Source organism: Enoplosus armatus, chromosome 5 (assembly GCF_043641665.1).
Source record: "Enoplosus armatus isolate fEnoArm2 chromosome 5, fEnoArm2.hap1, whole genome shotgun sequence".
Lineage (NCBI taxonomy): Eukaryota > Metazoa > Chordata > Actinopteri > Centrarchiformes > Enoplosidae > Enoplosus > Enoplosus armatus.
Window position 1 is genome coordinate 1,054,574 of NC_092184.1, and position 22,281 is coordinate 1,076,854.

General features: G+C 46.3%; 1 protein-coding gene across 1 annotated transcript in view; it reads right to left on the reverse strand.

Annotated features, from left to right (window-relative positions):
- Positions 1 to 437: 437 nt before the first annotated feature.
- The window catches only part of LOC139285363 (melatonin receptor type 1B-B-like), a 32,265-nt gene continuing 10,421 nt past the window's right edge, over positions 438 to 22,281 (reverse strand). The window contains exons 4-5 of the mRNA XM_070905926.1: positions 2,165 to 2,283; positions 438 to 1,187 (exon numbers count right to left, since the gene is read on the reverse strand). Coding sequence (XP_070762027.1) covers positions 438 to 1,187; positions 2,165 to 2,283 — 869 coding nt within the window. The remainder of the gene's footprint in view (positions 1,188 to 2,164; positions 2,284 to 22,281) is intronic.

The window sequence follows — 22,281 nt, forward strand, 5'->3', positions numbered from 1 at the left end:
AAAGCAGCGCTATTTGGGTTTTTTTCCTATTCACTCGCTGTTAATGGAAACTTATTCTGAGGTGCACTTGCCATCATCTGTGGTGATTTACTGTAAACGAAGCTCAGCAATGGTTCAGGCATAGAAATATAAAATCCCGGTGAAAATCAATTTAAGACCATCTCCTCTTTTCAAAAATAATCTGTCTCCTTCAGAGAAAATCATCAGTACAAATTGAAAATTGATGAGCCTCAGATTTTGTGAATGGCACTCTATAACACGGCGACTGTAGTCAATATGCCTCTTGTTTCGTTTTAATCTCAGAGACGCTCACTATCTGTTGTGTTTCCAGAGTGTGTGTGTTGCTTTGGCACGGTAGAGATTAAAGTCTGATCAATGGCACTGCACAAGTGAACAGAGGGGGAGGGGGGCGAGATGAGAGAGGAGGGAAAACAGTGTCACAGAGTTTCTCCTTTTACTTGCTCATTGTTATTGAGTCCGGGCGAGGGTTTGCTCTTCATGCCCTCAGTGCCCCCCCGGGATGTCTCCTGGAAGAAGAGGTGCGGCATCCACACGGACATGACGATCCGCTTATACTCCCGGCGGAAGTTCTGGTTCAGCAGGCCGTAGATGATGGCGTTAAGGCAACTGTTGAAGTAAGCCATGAAGTAGCTGACCACGAAGAGCCACTCGGGGATGTGAGGCGCCACGGCTTCAGGGTTGACGGCAACAGCGAGCCCGATGAAGTTGAGCGGCGCCCAGCAAATTGCAAACAGCACGAACACCACGAACATGGTGATGAAGTTCCTCAGGTCACTGGGCTTGATGCGCGGGCGCACCTCCGACTTCACCTTCCGCCTCACCTGGATGACCAGGATCCAGATGCGCAGGTAGCAGAAGGTGACCACGGCGATGGGCACGAAGAAGTGGATGACCACCACCGTGATGGTGTAGGACGTGCTGACCGTCTGCGCAAATGTGCACGAATAGACCCGCGGGTCGTACTGCAGCGAGCCCACAAAGAAGTTGGGCACGATGGCGACGACGGTCAGCAGCCAGATGAGCGCCACCAGCAGCAGCGTGTTGCGGTAGCTGTACAGCTTGTCGTAGCTGAAGCTGTGGCAGATGTAACAGTAGCGGTTGATGGCGATGCCTGTTATGTTGAAGATGGAGCCGATGACACTCAAGCCCATCAGGAAGCCACTCACCTGGGGGGGAGAGAGAGAGAGAGAGAGAGAGGGGGGACAGCTCAGTGTTGAATAATGGGCGCATTTGTTTCAGTAGATTGTCCTTGATGGGAAATAGCTTCATAGTGTTGAGCTGCCTTTTTGCTGAGCACTCTATAACAGCTATAAAACCAATGGGCCTCGTGGCAGGGGGGCAAGTGCCCTCTTATCTTTGTCCTTGTAACCCAGATGTGTTCTTATTTTGTTAGCACCCATTGATTTCTGGGATTCACGCACGTTTTCTTATTTTGGCGAGAGAATTTAACGAGTAAGGGCGAAAGTACTCTTTACCAGGATAAGGAGGAAAAAAAAAAAAGTCCCCAAAGGAAACATACGTTTTAAATTTGAGGAACATGAGAAAAAGCATGAATATCCTATAATCACATTTAGATTATTATAAATTTCAGAGTGATTATAATTATTGGATTATTATCATTTGTGTGCTAAAGAAATACCATTGGTCCATTGATCCCAATTAAGACTATAAAAGCCCCAATTTCACTACTGCTGAACTTCTTCTTCTTCTTCTTCTTCTTACAGCCTTTTTTTTTTTTTACGCGGCACCTCTCCAATTCTTATTGCTCGTCCACGGCACAACGACGGGAGCAGGGGTGGGCCGCACTGAATCATGCTGAAGATCTGCACACAATCTCAGAGAGGTAAAGGGGGGGTAGAGTAGGTTCAAATGATCAGCAAGTTGAGCGTGACATTAGAGCTAAAAAAAAACAAAACAAAACACAGTAAAGTCACTCAGTTCCTCTCGCAAGTTGGATAATATTGACATTTCTCCACATTGTAATTTTACTGTTATCATTTCTGTACACACTGTATAAAATATACATATTCTACATACCAAAGTCACAAATCACTAGTTTGCCTCCAAGGGCTTTGAGCTGAACTGCAGAAATAACATCAAGATTGTTAGAAAAGTGCTTTAAAACTTTAAAACAGGGGCTCACCTTGCACTGGGTGTCACCCAGCGACCAGCCGTCATGGAAGATGGCGTACAACACCAGAGGGTAGGGGTAGAATGCCACCACCAAGTCAGCGAACGCCAGGCTTACGACGAAGACATTTCCTGCGGAGCACAGAGGGAGAGGAAGCAGAGAGTCAGCCAATCAATCACAAAACACACGGCCGCATAACTGTGTAATGTACGCACACGTTCACTTTCCTTTCACAGCGTCACACGTTTCCCACTTCTGTCACCCAAAACTCAAACTGGATGAGGTGGACGAGACACCAGCAACAAGTATCGGTCTAAAGATCTAAAGCACGATCGTTATTGTACCGCGTGGTCCAGTCAAAACTGATCGAAACCTCTATTCTCGAGTGTTCGGTCTATTTCGCAGCTGCAATCTACCACAGCTTCCGCAGACTGACCCCCATTAAGGTTCGGGCTCAGTTTCTACGAGATCCCTTTCCCCCTTGTCCCAAGGTATATTTAATGAAGCCTCTGTGGGCTGTCGAGATCATTGCGTTTTTTCGTTTTGTCAGTCATGTCTATTGCAGCGATGGTGCTCTTTTTGACACCACGTGGAAGTTTGTTGTTATAAAGACATATATGTCAAATAACATGATGGATAAACTAGACGTGTGGCAGTGTGGGTTTTTACGCATTACAGCTGTGGGTCGCTTTGCTACATTACCAACGTCTTGTGTCATGATGAGAAAGGTTTGTTTTAATGAGGTGGCAGGTTTTGGGAAAAATAAGGAGAATGTTTCGAGTTAAACCGATGTGCTGTCAGAACAAGAAACGTTTCTGTAAAAGGAGAATAATGTAGGCATAGATAGTTCTCATGAGAATAATAAGGGTTTAGGTCCAAGGTACCTATCAGACCTCCTGACCCAGTGCGAACCTTGCCCGCCGACCCTCCGGTTCTGAACTGCTGGCTGTTCCCAGGGGGGTACCATTGGGGAGCAACTTTGGGCTTCAGTGTCTTGCTGCCCCCCCCCCCCCCCCCGGGATCAATGGACCATCCTCTCTGTCTCCTGAGCCACAACTGCCCTTTACAAACCGCAATTGGCTAACCCTTCAGCTGTCGTGGCTGTGGAAAAGGGGAAGAGATGCCGGTTTTTCCAGAAAGAAAATCCTCATCAGCTGAGGTACTCTGGCGATACCAGATCTGTCATCCACCCTCCGCCGCACAACCCTGTTGCAATGACCACAAGCAAGTGACCGTGATTCGTGATTGCTAGTCTATGAGAAGTTACAATAGCCTATGTGTGAGATAGTGCTGTATAAACATAAAATATAACAGGCTGTATGAAAACACATGAATGAATTTCCAAAGTAAATCAATTTGTGCCCCCAAGATAAGTGTATATACGGAGAGTCGGCACAACAGACCGGTTGTCTGTTTCTCAGAGTGTTGAGTAATGGGAAACGTTAATTCTGAGGGACTATGAGTTAACAGTTTGAGTCCAGCACAGAGGTTGTGTTAGGCTGCGTGTAGCTCTGGTTGTGTAGTGGTATTTATTGGACTTTACAACTATTACACTATCTAAGTCCCTGTTTGTGCTGTCAACCAAAAGGCAAACGAGAACAACCAAACAGAGTATTTATAGTACAGGGTTTTCCTGTCTCACGTATTTCTTTTGATTATTATTGTTACAATATTTTTAAAAGAAAACAAAAAAACCCCCCACAGGTTGTAGTTTTTCCACATCACACTGACACAAGCAAGAAAAAAATAAATGAAAATGATGGAGTACGCGTGATGTCCTGAAGTAAACCTTCACATTTTTGTGAGTGCAAGAATTAAAGGGGAAGAATGAATTCGGAGCAGGATTATTAGAAGTGATTTATATTTCAGACAAAGCCAAATATTGTTTACGGAGCGGCAACCCGCAAAGTCACTATACACACTCCATAATATGCGTCACTGGAAGCAAATCTAAGATGTCAACAAAATAAATAACATTCCTGACCTGACCAAGATACAGAGCGAAGTTTAGAAAGGAAGAAGAGGGGACGGACGTGGGTCAGTATCAGCCTGTCCTCCTGTGTCGTTACCTTCACTTTGCGCACAAACAAAATGGGGCCCTGAGTGAGGCCGCATGCCACTTCACTCGCAAAAAGGAGTCAGAATGACCCCTCTCTCACACGTTTGTTAGAACCGGCAGTGTTGTTTGTACTCGCGGTTGTAGGGAGCCATAACTATTCCATGAGCACCTCTCATTTAGAAAAGATATAGTCCGCTCAATATTTCATCGGCTCGTTCTCACCATCACATCCCCCCCCCCGGGTTTGGCAAGAGGAGAGGGGACGGTATCTGCATGGTAACTAACTGATGAAATGATCATAATCAACGGCGCGGTTTGACTTGTCATGTCGTTTTTTTGCACCCGGACAGCCATGACTCACCGCTGATCAGCAGCTCGTTTCTGTGCATCAGTATTCATGTGGCGCTTTGCGGTGAGCGTTTCTGGCTGAATGTGGGGCATGTAGAGGGGCGGGATATGAGGCTGATCCACGTTTTTTTTTTTATCTGACGGCGCCATCCTTCAGTCGGTCCCTGCGGGAGACCCAGAGGCACCTCTGGTGGGCCTCGCCTCGCCTTGCGAGCAATGCATTTGCCGGGTGTGCAGAACAAGCCCCCCTCTCTGGGCGAGTGTGGGAGCGGGCCCGATGATGGTGGTTCAGATGATCTGGGAGAGGCACGACAGCGCGGGAGTTGACCTGTCTGCTTCGGAAACACTGACGCACTGTCCGATGTGGTTCTCCCTCTCGGAACCACCCAGTCCATCGGGGGCAGGACGCGCTGGCGCACCCCTGGCCAGGCTGCCTCTTGTATGCTTTTCCGCTTCCACTACTCATGCTGGCCGAGGAGGATTTGGTTTCCTGTCCCTCTCGATCCCCTCTCTTCCCTCCACGCTGGACCTCCTTGTCATGGTGAAAGTGTCTTCACATCTCTTTTGGTAAGTTTGCCAAAGGAATTCACAAGGGAATCCAGTCCCAGGCGCAAATGCGGCTTTAGAAATCTGAGGATGCTGTGAATGTGATGTTGTGAATCTACACAGGCTTTTACGTATCTGGTCCCTGGTGTTCTCGATTCACTCTCAGAAAGTAAATAAGTGTACTTTCCAAAATGCTGTATTTATTACCCGTCACCGCCCCCCCCCCCCCCCCGGAAAATGAATCCTCTCAGGAATGGAGCTTATGTTGCGTGGAGAAGCGTAAAATCCTAAATTAAGTCAAGTCCTCGTATTTCTCACACACAGCCGAGGCAGAGAGGAGAGGTGGATGCAAAACATCAGAAACAAGGCTCGTACAGCAAAAGAAAGGCAAGAACAAACATTCTTAGAGGGGCGGCCACTACCAACTGAAAAGCCGTTGACACTTCCCTCACCCTTCAGGTGCCCCCCGAAATGCAACATGGCAGACGAACCTGCCAGACCTTGCTGACAAAGCGGCCACTAAAGGACATCAATGTGACACGGAGGAGAAGAGTCACCGTTTCTGTTTGAAAGATTTGGCCCTTTATTTATCAAACATCTCAAGAGCAGGGCATCCAACCTAACTGTCCCAAACAGATATATGAGATTTCGAGAATTAAGTCATCATTTTCCAAGAATAAAGGTGTACTTTTTAGAGAAAAAAACAAAGTGTTTCCTAACCTACAGTTATTCTGACTTGTGAAATAACAGTGCGACGTCGCCTCTGCTTCCCCCCTCACTCGCAGGCACCTTCGTCCTCTGTCTGGGGACTGTCTTAGTCCCGGATGCTTCCCGCCGAGAGGCGCAGGGAAGCGGCTGTGAGCTGCACTTTATCGGGAAGAGAAGGAGTGAGGAGAGGTACGAGAGAAGGCGTCGAGTTAGTAACATGCGTCAGGGGGAAAATAATTGTACAGATGGAGGGGGAGAGGAGCTCGGTTCATCAAAGAAAGTCTGGCAACCAAGATCTTTGCAATACACTCTTCGCAGCAGATATAAATGCAGCTTTGCAGCAAACCTACCCCAATTATCTGAAACGCAGCTTAAGAGTTTCTCATTGACTACCAATATGTCTTTGCTTTTCCTTTCCGTTACTAGATTTAATGAAAAATCTGTCAGGGATAGAGTCTTTCCTCATCGAGCTCCCCATCTTTGGGATAACCTCCCCATGCAAATTTGGGAATCAGGCGAGATTTCCAAATCTAGGCTCGACGCCTACCTACCCTTTTTTTCTTATGCTACGGCCCTTCCTAATTCCACTGATTGGTCATTTAACTTCTAGTTTGACAGCTATTTACCTGAATTCTGTCACTGTTGCTGCATGAACCTTTTCTTAATTGTCCTGACCTCAGTCCTGTTGTTATGTTAACATTCTACCATTATGTCATAACGGCCTATGTGGACAGATTTCTATGTAAAGGACTCTGGGGGCTTTTTTTTGTTTTTCCAAAGGAGGTGACGTTAGCCTCTCTTCAGCTCCATGTTCAGCTCGGTCCGCTATCGTAAACGAAAGACCGGGCACACGCCGAAACGCAGAGCCCAACACAAAGTTCACACAGCTTGCTTGCTTAAAATTACAAGCCAGCCAACATCGCAAAATTCTGTCTTGAGTGTCATCCAGACTCCCAGGGCTAACTTGGCTCGCCTCCCGTTTCCGAATCACTTTTATCAGCTCACGATGGAGCCGTGTCAGTAGCTAAGTTGCAGATAGCCGGCTAAAATTAGCTTGCTCGCTAACAATATGGCTAGCAAAACACTACCAGATGATAACTGACCCATGATACTAACTGATGTACTACTTCCTCCGACTATACGAAAATGAAACCGAAATATCCCGGATACGGGGGCTGCCGTCTTGCGCTGGTGACGTCGTTTGGAGCCCGACCCAATCACGAGCGCACCGTAGTCAATCTCAGTTGTCAATCATGACGTCTCAACCCATTTTTATAGCATTAAATAATTAATTAAAACCAAACTTATCAACAAAAAAAAATGAACACCTAAATGACTACCTGAATTTACCTGTATTTGATGTGTACTTTAGATTGTTTTTAGTTTGGCCCACGTCCCATCCGCTGCAGGGTTTATGATCTATACTGCGGCCAGCCACCGGGGGGGTGGGGCGATCGAGATAGTTTGGCTTCACTTTCGGGGAGCCGTCCTGTCGTCCATCTTTATATACAGTCTATGGTCGTGGGCAAAAGAGGAAGTAGAGTGATGTTATTATAGAGCCACAAAAGTCCATACAGGCAGGAGGTAGGTGTGGTTGCTGTTTCCTGCTTCCTACCGACAGCCATTGTGGGTTTCTTTTAACCATGACAACCTTTGTCTCCTCAACTGTAAATCAAGTAGTTATTGGTCTGACCGTGATGGTGAAGGTTGTCATACTTGTGACCGAGTAGTGACCAAAATCATGATCTTTCCCTAACCACCGGTTGTTTCTGTGCCTAAACCTGACCAAACCTTAACCATAGCGGTGTAAGATCAGAAGATTGGTCAGGTGTGTGGAGGGGTGGGGAAGGAGCCATATTTCAACAATTATCCGTCTCCTCCCCTTTCTGTGATGGCTGGCTCCACAGTAACATCCCCGTTAGCTCCAGTGTGGCTGCTATACAGCTTTAGACCTGTAAACTTTCGACATGGTCAGAAAACACATCCTATAAACTAGGAACTTTTTTTTTCAAGCATAACCTGGCCCTTAGCATCATAGCTTCCACCACAGACACTGTGCAGCTTGTTTAAACTCTGCTGTAAGTATCCATGAAGTTAACTTTTTTTTTTTTTTGGCTCACCTGTGAATTTAAATGCATTTTCCCTGCAGACACCCCAAACCAGACGAGCTGTAAAAGGGAAGCTTTAACCACCAAGCCTCCACACCTCGGTCACAGACTTCTAACTTTGCACACACACAAAAGGGAACTGCAAATCAAAGGCTTTTGCACTTTTGCTCGGAGCAACCCCGTCACCTTTTGCCAACACGCATTTGCATCTATTGAAATGCAAATGTTCGGCGACCCAGACGGACTTTCACCCCGAGATCAATTTGTAATATGGTGTTAACGGGAACATTCTGTAGACTTTTGGATATTGCTCGTATAGCTTTTTATCTCAGAGAAGCAGACATGCCAAGTGGACACGTGCAGTCGACTACTCCCTCAAACTAGCAAAACACTCCCGCAGGGCATTTCTTCAATAATGCAGCAGTGATGATTATCCCTCTCCACAATAACATTCCCATTAGCTCCATCTGTCTTCACCGTCTCTTGGCCAGGTATGTCTTTACGGCTGATTGAATCAGAAACTGGTTCAAGGAGACTCATGTGGCCTGCCATTCATAAAAATCACAGTAAAAGCACATTTCAAAATGCCGCAGCGCTTTTATTGTACATTGTGTAACATTTTACATAATATTCATGCATTGACGTCAGCAGTGGTTCATTTGATGGGGCTGCTGAGTTGAACGGGTTGATTTCACTCACAACCCCCCCCCCCCCCCCTCCCCCGAATGATTAGCGCTCTCCACAGCAGAAGGAGGTCCTCCACAGTGTGTCATCATCTCAAGGGCCCATTCTCTAAAATGCCAGCGATGTGTAGACCGGAGCACGGCTGCGAGAGCCACGTGACCGGCGCTGGGTCTCTCCCACTCCAGCGCCTGAAAACAACAATTTGGTTCAGTGCCACGGCAGCACATGGTGATATCTGCTGAGAGGAGACAAGACAGCAGATAACATCCACGCGCTGAACTTCAGAGACAAACACTGTACACCCACTGCACAGAGCACACGGGCGCGTATTCCAGTAAGTGTAATATCACCGAAATAAAGCAACTTTCTGAAACTCACTGCAATGTAAAAACACCGTGGACGCATTTCTACTCTTGCGTGGTATATACCGTCATATCACCCAACCCCGTGCAGCATTAGGCCTCAAGCAGTACATTTTCCCTGAGTGAGCCAACATGGACTCGGAAAGGGAAACTAAGAAAAGAGATTTCATCAGTTGTCCTCGGAGAGCGCTTCATTCGCTCTCTCGGTTTAATGTCATTTCTCGTGAGACCCCCCGCCCAAACAGATCTGACGCCACAACTCCTTCATGAAAATGAATATACAGTAGTTGTACAGCTTAACTAGGCTCCCTCCGAACGAAGGACAACTTCTGACCGTCAGAGTTTTCGTCCACGTTCCGGCTCTGAGATTGATCCATAAACAGCCAAAATATGGCTGTAGATGGCAGAGGTGCGCGCGCCGATGTCTCTCCTCCTTTGTCCTCCTTTCCCCTCCCCCATGTTCCCTCCACATTCATTCCCCTCTTCCTCTCCTCTTCCTCCTCCTCCTCTCCTTTCCTGTACTTGACTGTCACCATCAATCAGCAGCGAGCCATGTCATCCCGGAGTCGTCCCTGCCAGCTGAGGTGTTGCAGAATTGAAGGAGAGCCTCATCTCCCGAACAACTGGCCTCCATTTCAAGGAACTGGTCCCTTGATGGCTGATCCCAATAAAAGGGGGGGGGGGGCAGGGGCAGGTCTAATAAAGAATGTGTTAGTGAGGAAAATGAGGGATGGTAGGGAACAAAGGGATGGGAAGAGATGGATGAGATGACGGAAGAGGGGAATGCAATGTCAGGTAATCAGGGTAAAAAGGGGAGCGGGGGATTTATAATCCTGTGCGAGGGGGTGTGGGAGAAGGACATGGTAGGTCACACAGACATTTATGGGCCGTAGGGGGCAGAATGTCCACAGTAAACCCTTACATGCCCTGGGTGCACACTTTCTGTGTGTTGTGTTGGAAAGCTCTGCCGCCGCCGCCGTAGCAGGCGCTACAACGTGCTCAAATCATGTTTGACTCTGGCACAAGGGTGGGCCTTTTGCTGGGTGACCATTGCATTGATATTGCCACCGATATAATGGCAATATAATAGCAAGCGCACCCTTTCAAAGAGCAATGAACTTGCATTGCAATGCATTGCCACTTTTCGTTGCCACTATTTTTAAACGAAGTCAACGTCACGAGTAGTTGCCGTCTCCTCAAAACGAGGGAGTGATGACGCCCCGTTTGGTAAGCGTAACTCCTCCACCCCAGCGCGTCTCTCCTCTCTCTCTTGCAACCACGCTATCTAACTTAAAATGGAGTGGACGGAGCGAACGCTCACTTCTGATTGGTTACCGCAAGATAGCTGTGGAAAAAATCCATCTCTGTAATGTCAGAAATGACGGTGGAGTACCAAAGAAAGATGGCCAAAACATTCTGCCTTAAAAAAAAAAACCTTTATAGCATGGGCTGAAGCTAGGCATTAAAGTATATCAGGCGAAGCTAATTATATGGACTGACTGCATCATGGGAAGTAACACACTTGCCTAATTGTTGCTCCCCGATAAGCACTGTACCGCAATACAGGAAGCAGTTCAATGACATCAGAAGGAGAGCCAAACAAAAAAGCTGGCAGAGCTGTAGGGACAGTTTGCTGCGGATTTGTTCAACCATCTCTAGGGGAACTAAGTGAGCTGGGATCTTCCCGCCTTTCAGGCTGTTGACTGAGGCGCTCGCGTTCCTTCACAAGGTCATGCATTAGATCTCCGACCATTCCGCACAGGGTACCCTGCAGGGTCTTACTCAGGCCCTGCAGTTGTTTTTGTTGTTTCCTGGATTTCTGGCATTTCCTTGTCATATTCACCCATTTGTCTTTTTGAGCAGCGCTTTACAGATTGTGCGGCCTGATGAAGCTCGTGTTTAATGTGTTCCTGGACCCACCAGACCTGTCCTCGCGGTATGAGAAGTTATTGTTGGGCAAAGTGTCGTGCTTCGGTCAAGCGACGGCCAGAAGACATGGCATCAGGAAAGGCTGATACAGGCGGGCACGTCAGGATGACCACTGTGATCTGAGAGCTCCATCACCAGAAACCCTTTTACCCCGATGGAGGACATGATCTAGACAGTTTACATACAAGTAATGGTTTTGCTACTTTGTGCATTATATATACCCAATTTATATTCCCATTCCAGCTTCACCAAGATGAGATCCGATCCGATCACAAAGACGCATGTAATGCCAGGTGTGAACTGACGTGCTTGAAGCTGCCCACTTGTGATCGGATCACCCAAGACGCATGTTAATGCCCGGTGTAAACAGGGCGTAAGTGTTGTGTGGCCGTATGTCTGAATAATGGACTGAGATCAGTCTCAGCGTTATTTCTTGTGTCTGGTGCATGTGTCGTCTTCCTCTCCAGTCCTGTTTGTTTGTTAAAGTACGCAGAGAGGCTGACAGACACATCCCATCAACCTCTGCGGCTGACACAAAGTCACCTACACACACACACACACACAATGTGAAGTACGCCAAGTTAAACAGACAGTGAAGTATTCCTCCAACTTAGAGAAATGAGATTCACTAATGCTGTGTAAATGGACAATATCCAATATGAAAAGTAGTCCCCCTTCTGCTATCTATGTGTTACCGTTTTGCAAAAGCACAGTCGCTGCATCCTGGGCATAGTGCCGCCCGAGACGATTGTGACTGGTTTAAAGAAATACAAACAAGCCAGAGCACCCCCCCCCCCGCCTATCCCAGAATGATAATGGTTGAGCCAGAAGTGTGGAGAAAGGTCTATAGAAAGACTATATCCCAAGCAGAGTTCAGTATAGCGCCACTGTGAGTTCAAATGGACTCTAACAGGGTGTTTTTTTTGCAGCACTGTGATTAAAAACCTGGGCTGAAGTTTGGGCAGGGCCACTGGGAGGGGCCTGCAGCCCATCGTGGGCCACTATCAGCACTTTTCTCCTATCTTACTGCTGAGACAGGGCGAAGGCATGGAACTTAGCCGCTAAAAGATCAGCGATGAGTCGCCTCCTACAGACAGCAGAACATTTTGTCAGTGAGGAGAAGGATAGAGAGAGAGAGAGGTGCAGCAGGTCCAACGGTTACAAGGAGCTGAGGATGAGAATCCCAACCAGACTCGAGACGCGGACAGACAGCGCTAAATCAACAGGGACCACTGGGTACTCATGGCGAGCATCCGAGTGGGACTCTCTTACAGGCTGGACTGTCAGAACATTTAACCGGAGTCTTCAAGTCACACGTGTCAGCACGTACAACAAATAAGTCAACACCTGAAGATCTCTGGTGGTATACCCTAAAGACAGGACCCCCCCCCCCCCCCCCCCCAAGAGGAAAACTGGAGTGGTGTATGACATCATCACGACATCTCATGTGAGAGCTGTGGGCTTTCTGTGAACAAAACCGCTCAAAGAAATAGAAAGAACAAGATGGAGCCAATTCCATTGATTAAGGCTGTGAGAATGCGATTGAAAGCCTTAGAAAGACTATTTCTATTTTTAGCCACATTAGTAGCCATGGCTCGAGGGATGGCAAAGTTGGCCCGTCAGTCCAGCAACTTTGGTCCAGACCGAAATATCAATCAACAACAACCACAGGATGGGCTGCGATATTCATGTTCCCCTCAGGATAAATCCCACTGACTCTGGTGATCCCCCAACTTTTCATGTAGTGGCATCGTCGGTTAAAAAAAATGTCAATTTGTGCAATGCTTTGTATTTAGTGCTGACTAGCTAAATGCTCGCATGCTAACATGCTTAACTAACATAGTGAAGATAGTACGCATTGGTAAACATCAGCGTGATAGCACTGCCACTGCATGCATGTTAACATGCTGCTGTTAGCGTTTAGCTCAAAGCACGGCCGTGCCTTACGGAGCTGCCAGCAGGCCTGTTGGCTTAGGGTGCTTTCAGACCTAACCTTGGTTTGGTTTGATTCACGTGGGCTGGCTCTGAAAGCTGTCAATTTGATCGGCCTTTTCCAAGCGGACTTTGGTGCGGTTCTTTAGGAACAAGCAAAGCTCTGCCCCCTTCCGTCACTAGGCCTGTCCCACCCCTGCTTGACAATTAATATAATCAGTAATATTTTCCATAAACACAGTCTAGAAATTGCCAAAAGTATGCCTACTGAATGATAAAAAAAAAAAAAACCCACTAAACAGGATTTTTGAAATCTTCATAATGCAATCTTGCTGAGCCAAGATTTCCTCTCTGTTTCCAGGGTAACACTTGTCTACCAGCTGTGTCAAGGTATGCAATCAGCATCACAGTTGTGAGTTATCCTTGTCACATAAGGGGTGGTGCGCTTCACCGGTTTTTGACCGTCCTTCCTTTCCTTTCCAAGCCCATCACCCAGGACAGCCAGTGCTGTGCTTTCAGACGTTAGATGACTCGAAGACAGCCAGACTAAGCTGAACCTGCATCATGACACAGGGTGTGAATGTGGGCCTGTTGCTAAAGGCGCAGGTGTGAGTTGTTAGGTGCAGGGATTGTTGTCACAGGCTAGATTTTTTTTTTTTTAATGTGAAGTGCAGAGTCCATGTGTGTTGTCAAGTGTCGGGCTCATTGTCAGGCACTGGGTTTATGTTTGCCGTCAGCTGCTGGGTCAGCCTTTGTTGCCTGGTGCTGTGTTTGCTGGTAATGATGTGGAAGCTACGCTGCTGCGAAACGATGGCAGCCTGCGCTCCTTCAGATAAGTAAATGTCGGGGGAATCCGCCAAATCACGTTACATTAGTGGAAGAGCGGAGCGGAAAGCAGAGCGAGTCTCAGAGGGAAGCAGAGGGAGGAGAGGAGACACCGGGGCTGCTGGCTCCACGCCAACCGACAAAAATGCACACACGCTCAGTGAACACGCGAGCATGCACACGCATTCACTGCAAAAATGCACTCAAGAAACCTGTGGGGGCATTGGAGAGACAGCAGTCTTCACAAACACACACACACACACACACATACACACTGTTAATAAACACTCGGGTTGCGTAATTCACTGCAATGAGGAGCTGTGGCAAACCCTAATGTAATAACTGCTTATAATGTCATAAAAAGTGTACCAAAACATTAAGCCCTGTACTTCAGGGTGGTGCTGCGGCCGGTAAGAGTATGAAAAGATGGGGCTGATTATAAATAACGAACTGCTTTAGTTGTATGTCTACATGACATGTCAGCTACTGATACACTATATGGCCAAAAGTGAGTTCACTAGCAAGGACCACGCCACAACAATATGTCTGAGACGGATGGAGGGGTGGAGATGGAAGAAGGATGCCGCCTGTTAGGCTGGTCTGGGAGGACGTAGCGAAGGCCGGGGAAACGGGTTCTGTCTCAGGTCTTCGGGTTTCCACCCAAGCTGATTACAGGTCCCTAAAAAAAGTCAGATGAAGTTGAGCATGGGCTTGACGGAGGTTGTTAAAATTATTCCCAGTCTGGCAGCTGCGGACGCTGCGCCGATGTGAAAAGAATGGCTCGAATAGTGTTCTGACGATACGCCTGAAATGTGGAGGACTTTGTGAAAATGCTTCTGGAACCAGAATGGAGTAACACTCTTTCCTGTTTCAGTGAGAGAAGCGGGTGTTGTGGTGATGCCTGGGCGGCATACCTGGAGCTGATGTATTTTGTCAGTGGCTCATATGGGCTGAGATAGGAGTTGAGGCGGAAAATGTAGATAGGGAAAGAAACTCCCAGCTGATCTGTTTCACTCCTTTGGAGTGTCAATATGAGAGAGTTGGAGTTTTTTAGTGTGCATGCAGTCTGTTACAGTAGTATAATTTCCCCCCGGGGATCAATAAAGTATTTCTGATTCTGATTCTGATGTGTGGATGATGATGTCAGATAGTCTGGGATGAAAGGAAGGATCATCAAGAAAGCCAGCAATGAACATGGATTCTAGGGTTAAGTCAACCATAGGGGACTGAGAAGGTCAGCCTTTGATTAACATTGTAACGTGGGAATGGGAGGTAGAAGGACAACGGAGGCCGGTGACTAGTTTTAAGAAGAAGTTGATTCCTGCTACGTAAGTCTGGATGGTGGAGGACCAGATTTTTCGGATGGTGATAAAATTGCAAATGGACATGACGTCCAGAGGGGGAAATGGCAGGTGGTATGTGGCGTGGTATGCCAATTCCAGCCAGTTAGGTAGGCTGAGAGAGTACTAGGAGCGAAGCTGTTCAGGATGGCCTTTTGAGAAGCGTTAGAGGAATTTCATGATGGTTAAAGACTCCCTCCATAGTAGCCACTGAAACCTATGGAAGGAGCTGCATCTGTGTAACGTTGAATGCCCTCGGGGTGAGTGATGAAGTCATCGTAAAAAAGAAGGAAATGCCATTCCAAGAAGACAGGGAATGTTGCCACATAAGCATTTCCAGTTCGTATGCATCATCCAAAACTACTCTATCGGTGGAGAGAGGGGGCGGCTGCAGCTTTAGTTAAAAGGCTGGACAGGAATGAGTTTGCTTGTGGGATTATGTGAATGGCATAATTGAGGGGGCCAAGGAGGGCTAGTAGCTGGCGTTTGGCGCATCTGTCTGCCAGGAGATAGTTCGACAGAAGCAGAGTGATGCGCTGTATTTTTGCTGAGGGCAGCAATGCCTCAAAGGGAATTGAGTCCAGGGTGATGTCTAAGAACTCTATGGATGTGCTAGGCCCCGAGGTTTTCTCTTCGGAAAGAGGGACGCCAAGGTCTGAGGAAGCTTTCGGGAGAGTAGTAGTAGGCCCGAGGTGAGGAGGGGAAGATGGTGAAGTGACGAAAAATCGTTGAGAAGATGGAGTATGTAAGGGAGCCTGTAGTTGTTAGTTAGGATCTGGCACAGGGCTTCTGAAAGAGAGTCGAAGATCTCGGGGCTGCCTCTTCAGCCGAAAGTAAGGTGCACGGAAAAATAACAGACTTCTTTCCAGCAAACCCCCGAAAAAAAACTGCCAGAAGTCTGGATGGATGGGCAAGACTTTGAATGCGCTGGTGATGTGTGCTTTAGGAAGCCAAGCTCCACGGCCTGCCAAATGGATTAGGGTTATGGTGTGAAATATGGGCTAGGAATGACACTGTTGAAGGGTCCTCTTAATGCTACAGGATACGAAGACATTTTAGCCAACATCAGGTACTGCACCAATGCCAACGCTGCAAAAATACTCAGTTACATGAGATTGTATTCAAAATATTGATAAATTGAGTCAAAATGTACTTAAAGCTACTAAAATCTTTTGTTTGTATTACCAGTTTATCTTGTAGCGACGAACCCACCGAGAATGACCACCAACTCCAAAGTTCCCCCCTGAGCTCTACAGATCTTTTCAGCGTCTTTTAGCTCATTGTTTTGGTTTTCCAGCCCAAAGTTCTACTGTTTCGGTGTAGCCAAATAGTGCGCTCGAGTAAAAGTACCGTTACTTTGTCAAAAAACAAGTACTCAAGTAGAAGTAAAAGTCACTACTACTTGTCAAAGTAACTACTTGAGTTAGAGTACTAAAGTATCTACTGAAAAAAGTAGCGAGTAACTTAATTCACGCCACTGGACATGACTGACATAATTTCAACCACAGATGGTCTTCCTTCCACAATGTGTATACATATTATGTTATATTATACATATTATATAACTCAGCAAACCAGATATGCATGGACCATGTCTATTACGTCAAAACGTAAAAATAAAGAGTGTCAACATGTTACAGTGTCCTTACACTAAAAAGTTCAATGGATAACAGTCACAAGGACGCACACCACTAGCGCCAATATTTGCGTTACAGCAGAAAGCAGGAGTTGTAGTTTTGAAGCATGACATACTGTGTGTATGTAGTATAAAACGTATCAGCGTTAACATAAAAGACACACTCATTGCTCTCTGCCCGCTCAGTGTCAGCGCGGTTCTCCACTGACCTCGGACCAGCTCTCTGCACCACACCACAGGTACTTCTGGTCTCATCTGAACCTCCTGCTCTAGCTTTCAGCCACTGTGCTGCTCTGAACAGAGTCATGTGGAGGCATTGGCTGCGGTAGGATTGAAGATGGGTATTGTTAAGATTTTAGCGGTACTGCTGCTCTTATCGATACTGCTTATCCAGTTGAGTTGTTGGGATAAAAAGTGCAACATAGCCTAAACAGATAGGAAATCTATTTTCTCAACATCTCCAGTACCGACAGCAGAGCCGATAATGCATGTTTAAGTATCAAAGGTTCAAGTACTCATGGACTAGAACGGCTGCTTTCAGAATATTGTATTACTACACACACTAACTGATGCATTAACATAGTGTAATAGTAGAGTATTCGTGTTGTGGCAGGTCAAGGTGAAGATCATTTTAATAAGTTCATATACTGTTATATATTATATATATATATATTATATTGTATAAGCTCATCATGTGTTGCATGTCAAATCTTAATCAGCAAAGTAGCTATGGCTGTACTAGTAATTACAGCTGTCAGACAAACGTTGAGTAAATGTACCTCGGTTCAGTTCCCAGCAGTGGGCTCTATCACACCAACATAACTGACAGCATGTGCAGATGGGGAAACCAGCGAGGGATCACGTCTGAACAGCATGGTGCCAGTGTAGCTGTCAAAGCGCTTGCTTCCGACCGGGGTGCAGAGGAGGACAATGCCTGGGCCAGATTCTTCAGTATGTACTGCAGTGTTGGTGTTTTTCCTCTGGTAGCACGGCAACACTTTGGTATAGAGCAATAACCCTTACAGATGGGTGACAAAAGAGAGGTATTGTTCCACCACGAGCCTCCAGAACAGCTTCAGAGTTCTTTGTCGCAGGTTCTCCAAGCCGACTGGAGGGATGAACGGAATTCCTGCAACAGATGGCGAAGGGCGTTGTTGCTTCCAATAATGGAAGTCAATGGAATCGTTTGCTCTTGTCATTTTGATTAGACATCGGGTCAGCTGGTCCCACTCAGGATTTTCATGCATGTCACAGAACATGATGGGAGGTTCATTTAATGAATGTTGTTCTGTCATAAAACAACATATATACGTAACACACTTGTTCAAATATTCACACATTGAATTCTATCATGCAGTCTGTATGGGATTGTGTGCTATGGATTGAGTCCCGCATGTGCTTATACGTGGCTGCAGTTTGTGGCCGGTGTGGAGTTAGTTTCCATTTGTGTTCATTTCGACACAGCCCTGAAAGTCTAAACCCCCTTGTTAAATCACAGAAGCTCCCATGTTCACAATGATGAAGACTTTGATGTCACAAACAACAGATGCCAATTTTGTCATTTCCAAGGGTCTTGGCAGTAGAAGAGGAGTTAGAGGAGGAGCTGGCGCCATGGTCAGCGGCTTCAAAGCAGTCGATCCTTTGGGAGCAGGAGTGCGCTCAGCAATCTGCCCATTCAAAGACATCTAGTTTGCAAAGACTGCTTTACGTGTGGTGTCATAGAGGACAGAAAAAAAAAAAGGATAATCTTCTGGGGAGCATAAATGTACTCGCTGTCGCCTCACAGCAAGAAGCCTCTGGGCTCGAACCTGCAGGCCAGCCGTGGGCTTTCAGTGTGGAGTTGCCTGGTGTGAATGGTTTCCTGTCTGTCTCAATGTGTCAGCCCTGTGACTGACACGCAACCCGTCCGGGGTGTATCCTCTCTTGCCTAATGTCAGCTGCGACCAGCGCTAGCCCATCCCGCGACCCCGTAAAAGGGTGGGTATAGCTGATGGACGGATAGTAGAGTTTGCTGTTTCCTCCTGCTTCCAGTCTTTATAGGCTAACCACGTCCTGACTGCAGCTCTGTACTTAACACACAGACATGACACTGGTATCCATCCTTCACATCTCTGTCCCTGAAAGAAGAGGTGAGGAGAGGGGAGATTCACAAGAGGAAGGACAGCAGAGACGGAGGACCAGCTAAGAGAGGAGGAGGAAGGGAATAGGGGAGGAGGGCATATATGGCACAAGAGGGAGAATGAGAGCGATGGATGCACGGGTCAACTGAGGCGACTGGGGTGGGGGGGGGGGCAACACTGAATGGATGCTCACAGACACACACACGTCCACAGGGGCCATATGCAAAGGCGGATTAAGGTTATATAATCTGAAGGAGAGAAGATTGAATGCTCCCAGAACAACATGTTTCCTCCTTGTTTTAGTGCTACGGTGTATGACCTGAAGGAAACACTGATCTGAGCACAGCAGACTCTCAAAAGCAACACAAGCAGCGGCTTTATCAATTATAGATGCTTGCCGACAGCCTCTCAGGTATTAATAGAAAGATACTCTGTCAATTTCCCTCTGATGCTTAATATAGACTGTGCTGGTTCTCTCGCAGTGAGGGCATGGGGAGGAAGAGCAGGACTGATGGGGCTTAGGGGTACTTTGCTGCAGGTGCAGAATCCTCATTAAGGCCTTTAAGTTGCAAGTCCAGGGATGTCAAGGAGGGCAAACCGTGCTGAGGGTGAACTCAGTTTAACTCCCCTTTTTCTTGTGCAAATGGAATTTATCATGTTTTCAGTCTGACTAACAGTAAACCCAACACTGTAGCGGTACCTGAAATATTTAGTACCCGACCAAATGGGTCATCACAGATGTTTTGGTTACCAAAGATGGCAATTATAATTAGGATTTTACATTAAAAAAAATTACACGCAACCATCCAATAACACCTGCATCCCAAAATTATTATCATGAATATGAAATGATTCGTAAAATATGAAAAAGAGCTATGACCACAAGAGCTAAAATCACAGCCTCAGCATGACTGTATTTCCTGTCTTCTGGTTTGTGTTTCATATTTTTGATTCGCCATTTTGCCATTTTTCTTTGCATTTCTGAGTTGGAGGAAACTTTTTTTTGTAGGTACTGGTTAATATAACTGACTTGTTGTTTGTCCCTTTTTACCAGGTCCTAGTAACTAGTAGGAAGACATCATCATGTCTTCATGCAGTATGTCACCTGCCGCAGTCCTCATGTTTTATCATCAAAATCTAACACATTGTTGTGTTGACACATTTTTGTATTATCTCAAGAAACAGATTGTTAAGGGAAAATTCGTTCTCTAGTTAATCCCAGCATAACAGTAAAAGACATTAGCATTTATTAGCCAAATTACTGCTTGGTTGTCTGACAACAGAAAAAACCCCAAATACATGAGTTTAGGTGAGAATGGAGAGCGGGAGAGGATTCCACCGAGGTTTAACTAACTGAGACCGCTCAGCACATGTTGGCCGCCATCAACATTTTTTGTTCGTTGGACTAAAGAGGAAGAAGAAAAGATTCAGCCGTCTTTCCCGCGGATTAGGCATGTCAGTGGGGTTGCATTTCTTTACCAAAAAGCTATGAAAACATGCAGCGTTCGACAGTGTTTCCAGATGCAGCTGGTTTCGCGTGGATGTAGCTAACAAGCTAACAAATAAGCAAACAAGCCTGTGGACGTCTTAGCCAGAAGGTTATCAGTTGACAGCAGTAAGGTTATATAGATAAGTGAAGAAAACGTACAGTGTAAAATAATCTTAATTTCAACTCTCAGTGTGAGTGCTACTGCCTGAATGCTAATAGCACTGGTCACTTCCCAAAATGGCACCCATTCATATGCATATTTGTGTTTCCCTCCTTAGCCCTGCCGTTGCTATCCATGCTCATCCCATAGATTTAAAATCAGGATGAAGTCACACTCATAAATAGTCTTTCAAAGTTTATGTCTGTGGTTTAAAATTTCACGATAGAAAGATTAATAACGGACCTCGTTTACAGAACAACTCTTTTGTAATGGTGGTTGGGGATAAGTGAGGCATCGGGAGCGGGTTCATGGGGCCAGGTTAATGGAGAAGTTGGGGCAGAATTGTGCAAGGAAACAAAGGGAAGGGCAGGCTTTGAGAGAAGTCTGGGGGCAGGATTTGGGAGGAGTAAGGAATCAAGGTCAGGGTCAAGATGGAGGAGGACTTGGGGGACTAGGGGCAGGGTTCAGGGAGCCATCAGAGGCCTGTAGTTAATAAAGCGTAGCGGGGTTGAGGGAGAAGTCAGGGACAGTTTGAGGAGTCGAGGTTAGGGCAAAAGTAAACACTGTTCGGTTGAAAAGAGGGCGTGGCACCTGTCCCATTATGAACGATAACAGGCAGTCCGGCAAAAGAACCCCAACCTTCTGGTTTCCTGTTGCTGTTGAACTGTATTAACCTGGTATCTGTGGCCATCAGTCACTGCTCCCAAGAACTGGTTCCGCTACCATTGTTGTTATTACTCCGGTTGCTGCTGGTTGCGTTTGAGAGAGATTGTCATAGCCTCAGTCGGTGAGGCTAGTTAATGTGAGTGTGCTTTGATGTGCTGTAGGATGGAAGGAAAATATAAAGTTCTGCTAATGTTATAGAGGGAGGACAGAGAAGCAGACAAGGACACAGAGATAGGAGATCAAAATTCATAATTCATAGCTCAGAGATGTGCTCTGTGTTTTAAGACAGTATGACACAACCACAATGTTCCCCCGATTTGATTCTGGGTTAGGGGGCATTTTTTGTTGTTGTATCTCTTTCCCCATAATTCCTTTCTGTCTCTACTTTATACTGTAAAGTGCCCAAAATATAAACCCAGCGACTGATTTCTCTTAAAGGAGAACTGCGGCGATTAGCATTGCGCTCCTATGACATGGATAGCTTCTAAAAAAAAAAAAACACCTGAAATATTACAGAACCGACACACACTCTCTGTGTGTTCGCGAGCCGAGCTGCGGAGGTTACATTGCTTCGCTTGATTCAGTGATGAAAGTGGAAGGTTATGACCCTTACTTAAAACCCCTTTGATTTATTGTTGAATAGTCTGACTTCTGTCCCCTTTTAATTATAGAAAGGCCACACTGAGGAAGGTGGTTGTGTGTGTGTTTATAATTGGTAATCAGTTGCATGCACAGGCTGCAAAGTCCCCGTCTATATAGAAAAGCAATTCATCGTTGATTTGGACATGAGGGCCCAGTGGCGTTCCGCTGTTCCGCTAGTATATACATTGACACGTTAATGCACTTCATTTTGTAGTTCTAATAGATTAGATAGATCATTATGGGTTACGGTTAAGGAGTTAGAAGCACTGTGTATATATCCCCAAGCTTGGAGAGAGGAGAAGGGGCAAGGTCGGAGACTGAGAGAGAAACCGAGTCCATAAAGAGGATGAGGAGAGAGGCTGCGAGACGGACAGAGGCAGAGAGAAAATCCATTAAGGGAGGCTGAGGCAGAGTTATTAGGGTGTTATTAGAAGCAACAGATAATTGGCAATGCCATAAATCAAAACGTATTCTGGGATTTATTAAAAAAACAACAACAAATTGAATAACAGTGGGAAAAGAAAGCAATTCCAATACAAGATCCCAAGACGTCATAAGTAAAATCTCACTGCTTG